The sequence below is a fragment of the Narcine bancroftii genome, chromosome 4 (assembly GCF_036971445.1).
Source record: "Narcine bancroftii isolate sNarBan1 chromosome 4, sNarBan1.hap1, whole genome shotgun sequence".
NCBI lineage: Eukaryota > Metazoa > Chordata > Chondrichthyes > Torpediniformes > Narcinidae > Narcine > Narcine bancroftii.
Window position 1 is genome coordinate 238,795,820 of NC_091472.1, and position 12,003 is coordinate 238,807,822.

Genomic DNA, 12,003 nt, shown 5'->3' on the forward strand with positions numbered 1-12,003 from the left:
TAATTCGACTTTTTGACATTTTGAGATTACCAGACAACATTCTGAGGGTGGGAATTAGTGCCCAAAAGCCGGTTTGAAAAAATGACACTCAGTAAGATGTGTTAAGAATATCTAGAAATAGAGAGGTAATGGGCAAAGGAACAACCTCTCATCTTCAGTCTGGCCTCCCTCCAATGGGATGGTTAAAATCAACTTCTCCAGTTACTATTAAATTCCCCAGCCCCAAGCTCCTTCTTCCCCTTGTCGCCTTTCTCACAGCTTTATCTTCTCTGCTCTGTCTCCTTTCACAAAGCCAAAATCAATTCTCATCTTTCCTTTTATTATATTAACACCTCTTGTTGGTCAGGACTCCTCTCCCCCTGCCATTCTTCAGTCTTCATTCTGAAGCCTTCCTGTTCTTTGCTTATAATAGTACCTTGAAGAAGGCCTCAGGCCCGAAACGTTGGTAATGTATCTTTATCTCCTATCTGAGTCTGGCTGAGTTCCTTCAGTATTTCTGTGTGTTTTTAATACAATCACAGCATCTGGTAGACTTTTGTGTCTCACACTTACTCATTGCTTTTTTTTAAAAAATATTTTATTTAAAATTTTAAAACCACAATACATTTAATTAACAATGAATTATGCATATAAAACAATACATTTTATATAACCAATCCCTCCCTCCCTCCCTTCCAAATACTCCTAAAAAAAGAAAGGAGATTATCAATGAATATATAAATTCAAATCAACTGCCATGGAACCAAGTGCCACCAATAGGACGAGCAATGAGAACTTAAATTTTCAAACCAATTTTTTGTAAATATGGGCTCCATATTTTCAAAAAGAAAAACTTATTACGTAAATTATAAGTTACTTTTTCAAGAGGAATACAAGATCTAATTTCAGTATGCCATCTCTACATCTCCAAATCCTTATCAGACTTCCAAATAATATACATTTCTTTGAAACAATTAAAACAAATCATAAAAATTCAATTTGATAAATAGTTATCCTTAATTTTAAACTAAACATTTTAATATTTCCTAATAAAGATACATTGGGTCTAATGGAAGTTTAACCTTTAACACATTCTCTAAAAATAGTTAAATGACTTAACCTGAATACACTGCCAAGTTGAATGAAAAAAAAAACTATTTATTAATGGCATCTAAAACATAATTCTGAAGAAATTAAATTAAATCTTTAATTTTTGAGGTGCTAAATATAATTGATGTAAAAAAATTATATTGTACTAATCTATATCTTACATGTTTCCTCATTGCTGTTTGTCATCCTGCTGAGGTCTGTGGTGACATTGGCAAATATTTTGAAGGCATTTGATTGTGCCTCGCAACACAATCATCAGAATAGACGGAATGCATCCTTTATTCCCTCAACCACTTAAAGCAAAAGAAGGGAAAAAAAAACAGCATTTTTCTTATCCTACTTTTCCACGTCTCATTGTTACATATCTAGGGTATGTACTTGTTTGTATCGAATGTTTAAAAATTAATGCTCAAAAAATTGAGATAACTTTTAAAACATTAATCAATGATTGATAATGGAAGAATCTATGGTTGAGATAAAAACCAAAAAGTGTAGTAACCAGCCTTAATGACTATCAACAGTGATGAAGTGTTTTAAAAGGCCAGTGATGAAGCGTATCAGCTCTTGTCTGAGCAGCGACATGGGATATATTCCAGTTCACCTATCGAAGTAACAGGTCATTAGCTCTAGACAAAGCCCTGGTACACCTGTACAGTAAAGATGCATTCATCAGTATGCTCTTTGTCGACTACAGTTTGGCCTTTAACACCATTATCCCCTCAAAACTGATCAGCAAACTCCAAGACCTGGGACTCAACACCCCACTGTGTAACTGGATCATGGATTTCCTCACCTACAGACCACAATGAGTAAGGATTGGAAAGAACATCTCTTCTACAATCTCCATCAGTACCGGAGCACCACAGGATGTGTTCTTAGCCCCCTGCTCTACTCACTTTACACCGATGGATGTGTGGTTCAGTATAACAAAATCACCTTCTACAAATTTGCCAACAATACCACAGTTGTGGGTTGTATAAAGAAAGTTGATGAATCAGCATAAAGGAGGGAGATTGAAAACTTGGCAGAATGGTGCACCAACAACAACCTTGCTCTGAATGTCACCAAAACTAAGGGGCTGATTGTTGACTTCAGGAAGGGAAAGCCAGAGGAATACAATCCAATGCTCATTGAGGGATCAGAGATGGAGAAGGTGAGAAAATTTAAGTTCTTGGAAGTCACCATCTCAGAGAATCCTTTCTGGACCGAAAACACTAAAGTTATTGTGAAGAAAGCATCAGTGCCTCTACTTTCTCAGGAGTTTTCGGAAGTTTGGTATGACACCAGAAACCCTGGCAAATTTCTGCAGATGGTGGAAAGTTTGCTGACATGGTTTGGTATGGGGACACCAAAACCCCTGAGCATAATGCTCTGCGAAAGGTGGTGGACACAACCCAGACATCACAGTCCGGAAAGAGGTATAGGTGCCAAAAGACTTGGACCACTAGGTTCAGGAACAGCTGCTACCCCTCCACCATCAGACTCCTCAACAACAAACTCAATCAGGGACTCTTACTTGTGCACTTTATTGATTTTTAAAATTCTCTCTTCATTGCACAGCTTGTTTACATTTGTTATCTGTTTACAAATCTTTATTTTATTTCATGTGCATGCCATGTACAGTTTTTTTGCACTTCCAATTAGTGGTAATTTTGCCTGGCCCACAGGAAAAAGAATCTCAGGGTGGTATGTGATGTCATGTATGTACTCTGAGAATAACCTGAAATCTTAAATACCAAGATGCAAAGCTTATTCAGTCGTCATTTCTCAACACTGTCACTTGCCACCTGATGAACTGAAAGCTAATCATCTTTATACTGAAAATGTACATCTTCAAATTTTGTTTTAATTCTGATCAAAACTTCAATTGCTGCATAAAAATTGGAAAACAATTGTTGAGGAATTAAAATGTAAAAACAATATTAACTAAAGGGAAATGCTTTGCTCATAATCTTTACCATCTGCCCTTCAGTTAAGTGGAACCATGCTTTCAACAGAACATGCATATCATTATTCTATTTTACTTGGCTACTGTGAATGAGTACCCGATCCATTGCAAAGTGGACACTTTCTCATCGTCTTTTGCATACGAATACTGCTACAAGTATGACCTCCGTCAATTTATTTACTCCACCATCCAAAAAAAATCAATATTAATGGACATGATAACAACATCAGCATCATAAAGCTTCCCAACACCCTGTTCTCAACCTATTCTTGCTTCTATCTTCAGGAAGAAGATACAGAAGCCTGGTCCAGCATTTCAGGTTTCAAGAACAATTTCTTTCCTACAGATGTCAGACTCTTAAACATCCATTTACTACCCTAATTATAAACTACTCAGACACCACAAAAAGAGTTATCTGCACAATTGAAACATAAATATTCATAACTACAATAATGCAGGAAAAATTTATCCTCTTTTATATTTATTATATACTTCCACATTGCAGTTTGGTGTTTACTATTGTTCTATTTTACGAAGCATGCGTTTAGTTTCAGCAAGTAACATTTTTGAGCATATCTACGTTATACTTGTGTATATGACAATAAACTTTTATCATCTTTTATTTTATTCTTACCGCTAAGTGCACCTACCATCAAGTCTGTCGATAATGAGCAGGTGTATTAAAAATTATCTGATTTGTTATGCCTAATACCCAAAATATGTTTAAAGTTTGAAAAATTAACAAACAGAGAAGGATGCAAAGGAACTCACCAAGCTTATTCCGGTTTGACAGTAGTGTGGCTGTGCAGTGCAGTACATGTGGAAGGGCAGCCTGTATTAGTTCCCAACGTGTAATACTCTGAATGGCCTCAGAAAGTACAGGTGAGAGACCATGTAATTTACTTTCCACCAACACACGCTCAAAAGACTAGAAACCAATAAGACAGTAAAAAAAAATATATCAATAGATTCTTATAAACAATCCTACCATTTTTAAAATTCACATCATAATGAATTGGTTAGAAATTTGTTATTAAAACTATAGTCAGAGATTAAACTTTGAGACTCAAGGATCACCACCAGCCCTCTGACCATGGCCAACATTCTTTTGTGAGAATTCTGTCATTTGATACCAAGATGATAATCATCCTTCATGATCTCAAAATGGCAATCTTCATTCTGATATCCAGCCATATATCTCTCTACTAACCCTGGATATTCTTCCATTCCTTTGCATCTCTACCCTGCAACATAAAAATACCACACAATAGCGAACCCAATTAATTGTGTAAAGCCTAACACTTTGGACTTCATACTGAAATAATCTGCTGACATCCATGCACTATACAAATAAGGGGCCATTCAATTTCTATTCTAGCATGTTCCCACTTTTACCGACAACTCCCTTCTGCTACTTACAACTTCCTACTACTGCTGCAATGGTCTCCTTGATCTGTAATGCAGCATCGCCTCTTATTACCCACCCCCCCACCACCACCCCCTGTCCCAATGACATACCTGCAACTTAGTTAATAAAAACATCGCGTTGCCAGAGCTGTCCTTTCTTCAACAAATATAGAATACTTGATATGATCATTGAATTACGATTCAAGTGGTGTGGTAAGGTGAGGGAGCTTCCACCACTGGCAAGTGTCTTTGTTTTTTCCTTACACTTCATGAGCAATATTAAACTTTTTGGCCTTTCCTAGCTACTCCTTTAAGATGGTGGTTAGACTTATCATTTAACCACCACAATTTGGGTGTCAATCATAGGGAATTCTAAGATTTTTGTTCAGTAACATCGAAAGTTCAGCATCCTGTGTTTCACTCTGTACATGTGCAATCTGGCAAATGACAATATTTTCATAACATTGCTGTCTTTGCCATTTTTTTTCCTACATGGGTACAATAAATGCAGTTAAACAGTATTTAATTGCAAAATACTTGGGAACTGTCAGATTTTCAAAATTTCTACATAGAAACACACTTCAGTCTTTTTAACTTTTGACATTGAAAGAGATGTTATATCAGTAACATTACACAGTTACTAACTGCAGCTACAGGAGAGTGGTGATGGAATTTGATGACAATTGAGCTCAGTGGAAGTTCTAATGGCATAGTCATAAAGATAACAAATTCTCACTTTAATTTGTGTCTTATTTAACAATGCAAATTAAAACCAAAGAACACATGAAATGCTAAAAATCAGACCATACCACGCAGGAGGCTTCATACTGTTTTCCCAGCTTTGGTCTCAGAAATGCACTGCAAAATTTAAAAAAAATTACATTTGAAATGCAGACCAATATTTTGAAAATTTGATGGAACAAACACATAAATACTTTAATATATATATATTTCTATTCTCATTTATCAACCATTTCCCTGCTTGCAAATAAGATATTGAAATGAGTAGAGGTTAATTTAGTTCTTTCACAGCAACAGGAGATAGATAAATATATATTCAACTGAAAAAAGGACAAGAAAAATAATGACATCAACCAATTAATCTTTTTTTTCTCCTGCAGCTGTTTGCTTCCCTGCAGAATCTCGTGTCTGTAATTTCAAGATACGTTTCTCTTAAAAACGTATACTTTTATTATAGGAATTGATATAAAGGAGACAAGGAGGTTGTTTCCACTGGCAGCTGAGATGAGAACTAGAGGACATATACTCAAAATTCAGGGAAATTGATTTAAGATAGAGATGAGGAGGAACTGTTTCTCCCAGAGAGTGGTGAATCTGTGGAAATCTCTCCAAAATGAAGCAGTAAAAACTGCTTCATTAAATGTATTTAAGACAAAGAAAGATAGAGTAGTTTGGAAATTGAGGAAAATAGGTGGGTAAATGGAGCTGAATTCACAGCCAGGTCAGCTACAATCTGATTGAATAGTTTCTATGACTTATGTTCTTTTGCAAAGCTGAAAAACAGATCGTTAATTTTTTCTTTTGCTTAATTTTCAGAAAAATATTTAAAATGGAGGAGTGGAAAATGTGACAATCCTTTTAAAAGGATTTTTTTTTTTAAATGTTGAAGAACTCTAAATCTCAAGTCAGAAACACAACAGGAGTTCCTCCAAGCAATGTTATTGGCTCAACTATCTCAATAGTTATTCTCTTCCATTTATAACCTTCCATTCATCAAATATTACAAGGAACATTTTCTATTTCCCACACAGTATCAATTCAACAATGATCTAGGCTTACAGAGAGGAGGTTGGGTAACTTGTAAAATGGTGCAGGAACAACAAAACTAATCTCAAAATAGGCAAGACAAAGGAGATTATGATGGACTTGAAGGTTGACCATTCTCCACTACACATCAATTGTCCATCATGGACAAAGTTCCTTCGTGTGCAGAAAAATAATTACCTTTCCTGGACCCACAACACCTCATCATTAGTCAGAAAGGCACAGCAGTGCCTACATTTCCTAAGATGTTTAACTGGGGGTGGTTAAGGATACTGCCCCCATCTTGACAACTATTTTTTTGAAAGCATCATAAATCATCAACACATCTGAGAAGATCACTGAAGTTTTCTTTTACTCTATGGAAGACATCTATCAGGAGTGGTAGAATTATAGAAGATCCCTTTAATCCTGCACACAGAATCTGACACACTACCATCAAGGAGGCGATACAGGTCAATGATCAAATCAGAGCTGCACAACTAAAAGAGTAAAACTGTGAGAAAGTGTCATTTATTTCAACATGATCATTAGTAATCTTACCATCATCTCTACAAATCTCAGTAATAAGATGTTTAGCTGTATCATTTTTAATTTGGCTAGCAAAAAGTTTTCCTGCCTTTTCTCTATGTATATAGAGAACTTAGATTTACTTAGGGTTAATAAGAAGCAAGTCACGTTCGACCCTGCTTTTAAAAAGCTCATGTTTTGGAGATGAGGCATATTGTTGGTCAATATGCTTCATCTGGTAGGCCAAATCATCTCTCTCAGAATTAGCCTTCTTTTTAACATTAGCCATTAATTATTTGACCTCTAACATCTCAAATTATTAAAACAGAAATCTCCTCCATAGAGGACTTTTTACTAAAAAAATAGGCGATTTGATCTTTCATGAATTTTTAAAAAGTTAGGGTCCGACAATAAAAGGGTATTCAACCTCCACTGTTTAGTAATTCTAGGTAAATCTGGGATATTAATAGACAAAATCACTAGAGAGTGATCAGAAATTAGTATGCCTTCGTAAGAACAAAGGTCAACAGAGAAAATTAATTGTTGGTCCATAACAAAATAATCAATACGTGAATATGTATGGTGGACCTTAGAGAAAAAAAGAGAATTAAAAAATATACAGCGAAACGTCTTATTAGTGAGATTCGTATTGATGATGGTAAGATTACTAATGATCATATTGAAATAAATAAGTTTTTCTCTGTTGTACAGTTCTGATTTGAACAAAGACAGAAATTCTATACAGCAATTCTTGGATAGTTTGACTATTCCTACAGTTTCTTCAGAGAATAAATTAAAGTTGGAAGAGCCTATCTCTGAGCAGGAGATTACAGTAGCTATTAACTCTTTGCAGTCCGGTAAGGTCCCTGGTCCTGACAGTTTCCCAGCGGAGTTTTATATATAATTTTCACATTTACTGATACCCATTTGGATTTACTCAATCCTTAGTGGGAAGTTGCCAGAAACGTTTTATGAAATCTCAATTTTGCTCAATGCTAAAAATAAGGACCCATTAGACTGTTCCTCCTAACGACCAATTTCCCTCTTAAATATTGACATTAAGATACTGTCTAAGATTTTAGTTCATAGGTTAGAGAATATCATGCCACCAGTCATTTCTGAAAATCAAACTGGGTTTATTAAGGGATGTTACTTACAATTTAATATCCGTCGTGTTAGCTATTCTTTATTCTCCTACAGTTTTGTCATCTGAATGTATTATTTCCTTCGACGCTGAAAAAGCCTTTGATAGAGTAGAATGGGAATACATATTCACGTGTTAGAGAAATTTAATTTTGTTCCCCAATTTATAAATTGGATGAAATTAATATATTTATCTCCTACACCTTTAATCTTTATTAACTTAATTAAATCCAGACCTTTTAAGCTGTATTGTGGTATAAGACAGGGATGTTCCTCAAGCCCATTATTACTTAATTTGCCTTTAGAACCTACAGCAGTGGCTCTTTGGCAATCGGCTGATATTTCAGAAATCACAAGAGTGTCTCTTTATGCAGATGATCGTTGATTGTATATATTGAATCCTAACTGATCGATTCCATCTATTTTATCACTTTATTATCAATTTGGGTAATTTTCGGGATATTAATTGAATTTGCAGAAGAGAGAGCTGTTTGTTCTGAGTTCTTCCTGCTCTTTAAATCCATCTATTCCTTTTAAAGAGGTATATAAGCAGACACTGAAGACCATAGCACCAGTGGTGAAGATGGCAGAAGTATAGTCGAGGGAGGCGGAGGAGCATGTGCAGGACTGCTTTGAATCAGTGGATTGAAATGTATCCAAGAACTCATCCAAAGACTTGAATTAATATATAATGGGTGTCACCAACTTCATCAAGACCTGCGTGGATGAGTGTGCGCTCATGTGCACATACTGTGTATTGTCCAATTAGAAGCCCTGGATGAATCAGAGAATTCACAACATGCTAAGGGTGAGAACAAGGACATTTAAGGCCAGCTATTGCAGGGAGTGCAGGCCATTGTAGCCTACAAAGCGAGGGCGAACACTATAGATGGCTGTGATGCTTCATTACCCGTTGAGCTGAACACCTTCAGTGCCCACTTTGACAAGAACCAAACATACTAGAATCCCTGAAAAGGCTCGAGGAACCTGTGATATCTGTCTCAGGGCGACACCAGAACATCATTCAAGAGGGTGAACCCCAGCAGGGCATCAGGTCCTGATGGCATACCTGGCAGGGTACTGAAAATCTGAGCCAACCAATTAGCTGGAGTGTTCACAGATATTTTCAACCTCTCATTGTTGCAGTCAGAGGTTCCCACCTGCTTCAAAAGGGCATCAATCATTCCAGTACCAAAGAAGAGCAGAGTGATCTGCATTAACCAGTGCCGCCCAGTAGCACTAACTTCTACTGTAATGAAATGCCTTGAAAGGCTGCTCATGGCCAGAATTAACATTTACTTAAGCAAATATTTAGACCGCTGCAATTCGTCTATCGTCACAATTGCTCCACAGTAGATGCAGTATCGCTGGCTCTCCACTCAGCCCTGGATCACCTTAAAAAAAGCAATTCATACATCTAGCTGCTCTTCACTGACTACAGCTCAGCCTCCAATATCATTATTCCCTCAATGCTGGTCAAGAAGCTACAAACCCTAGACCTCTGTACCTCACTCTGCAACTGGATCCTTGACTTTCACATCAGAAGCCCACAGTCAACATGAATTGGAAACAATGTCTCCTCCTCACTGATTATCAACACAGGTGCACCACAAGGATACATGCTTAGCCCACTGCTCTATTCGTTATACACCCATTACTGCGTCGCCAGGCATAATTCCATCCACAAGTTTGCCGATGACACCACACAACAATGAGGAAGCATACAGGAGTGAAATAGATCAGCTCGTTAAATGGTGTGAAGACAACAACCTTGTGCTCAACATCAGCAAAACCAAAGAGATGATTGTGGACTTCAGGAGGAAGTCAGGGGAACATGACCAAATCCTCATCGAGGGCTCAGTAGTGGAGAGGTTCAAAAACTTCAAATTCTTGGATGCCAACATCTCCGAAGAAGGCTCATCAGCAGTTATACTTTGTGAAGTGTCTGAGGAGATTCGGTATATTACCGAAGACTCTCGAAAACTTCTACAGGTGTACCGTGGAGAGCATTCTGGCTGGTTGCAAAACTGCTTGATATGGAGGTGCCCACTCTCAGGTCAAGAATAAATTTCAGCGGATTGTTAACTCAGTCTGTGACATCATAGGCACTAGACTTCACTCCATTGAGGACATCTACATGAGGCGGTGTCTTAAAAAAGCAGCCTCTATCCTCAAAGACCCCCACCACTCAGGCCATGCCCTCTTCACTCTGCTACTATCAGGAAAAAGGTACAGGAGCCTAAAGATGAGCACTCAATGGCACAAGGACAGCTTCTTCCTCACTCCGTCAGATTTCTGAATAATCAATAAACAAAAGACACTGACTTACTTTTCGTTCACTATTATTTTTATTTTTTGTAGTAATGTCATAAGATGGTTATAATATTAATGCTTCCACTCTGATGTTGGAAAACACCCAATTTCATGATTTGTTCATTACAATAAATTCTGAAATAGCTAAAAATCAATTCAACTATCTAAGTATTACTATTACCAAGACCTTGACACAAAGGTCCCATGTTTTGTTGACATTTTTTGGACATGTTAATATTTTCAAGATGAATATTCTTCCTCCAGCATTCCCACTGACTAAATCTAGCAGGCAAGGATGCCCATTATTTCAGGCATTCTTCAATTTGGCAAAAGACCAGTGGAAGCAATTTGGTGAGATCCAGACATTAAAGGACTCAGGGTTAACCTCCTGGAATACAAGATTAATTTATTTACAAAAACTGTATTCACAGCTGGAAGATTATGGAAAAGTTTTGGGATACAAAATAAACTGGGATAAAAGAAAATTATGCCACTTACGGATGAATATTAATAGTCACTGTCAAAGGAATTCTCAATTTAAGTGGCTAAAAATGGGATAAATATTTAGGGATCAGAACAGATAATGATTTATAGAATTTATATGTTAAACTATCTCCCCTTGCTTAAAAAGGTTGAAGAGGAGTTAAATAGGTGAACAACCTTTCCAATAACATTAGTTGGAAAAGTTAATTGTGTAAAAATGAATGTGTTTCCACGAGTACAATATCTCTTCCAGACACTGCCTATGCCATTACCTCAGAGGTTCTTCCAGGACTTGAATAACTACATTAGGAAATTTCTTTAGAAAGGTAAGATGGCCAGAGTCTCCATGGAAAAATTAACTTGGAAATACCAAATGGGAGATTTACAACTCCCAAATTTAAAAAAAAATTACTATTGGGAAGCTCAGATGAAATTTGTCACCTCCCTATTTGAGGGAGGAGACAAGCTTTCATGGGTGAAATTGAATTGCACAAGGCGGGTTAAAAGATAGCAGAAATTTTTTTTATATAAATGGGACTCAAAATTAATTTTGAGTGAGAAAGAAGACTCCTGTTACAACATATAATTAATATCTGGTATAAAATAAATAATCAAATTGGGACTAAGGGAGAGATATCTCCAAAATCGCCCCTGACTCAGAATAAATATCTTTAACAATGGATAATAAGATTTTGAATACTTGTTATGAGAATGGCAACTTATATTATTTGAACAATTAAAGATATAATATTGTCAATAACACAATCTTCTGCCATTTCAGTTAAAATCTTATTTAAGGGACAAATTGGGCCCATCAATGATTCTACCAAAGTGCAATGAAATGGAGACCCTGATTTGAAAGGGAAATGCAATGACATTTACTTCAGCAATATATATCTTACTTGAAATGGGATCCAAACAGGGGGTGCATAAATCTACACAAAGATGGGAATCAGACTTGAATATAAACATTTGTGAAAAAAACTAGTCCAACTTATGTCGGGAGAGTATGACAAATACAATAAATGTAAGTTATAAATTGGTGCAATATAATTTCTTGCACCAGCTGTATCTCACACCTCAAAAATTACATAAACTAAATTCTAATATTTCAGATCAATGTTTTAGAGGTGGAGAAGAAACAGAATCCTTTTTAAATTCAACCTGGTCATGTTCCAAGGTGAAACCCTTTTGGGTAGATCTAGCAAATTCCCTGGAACAAAGTATTTGAAAGTGACTTCCACAAAACCCAGAAATGTTTCTATTGGGGAATATTGCAGGCGTAAGACCTATAATGAAGCTGCCCAAATATCAAACAGAATTTGTCA

General features: G+C 36.4%; 1 protein-coding gene across 1 annotated transcript in view; it reads right to left on the reverse strand.

The window, feature by feature from the left end:
- Positions 1 to 12,003, reverse strand: part of LOC138761753 (protein unc-80 homolog) — a 335,004-nt gene that overhangs the window by 286,807 nt on the left and 36,194 nt on the right. The window contains 2 exon segments of the mRNA XM_069934449.1: positions 3,809 to 3,965; positions 5,254 to 5,302. Coding sequence (XP_069790550.1) covers positions 3,809 to 3,965; positions 5,254 to 5,302 — 206 coding nt within the window.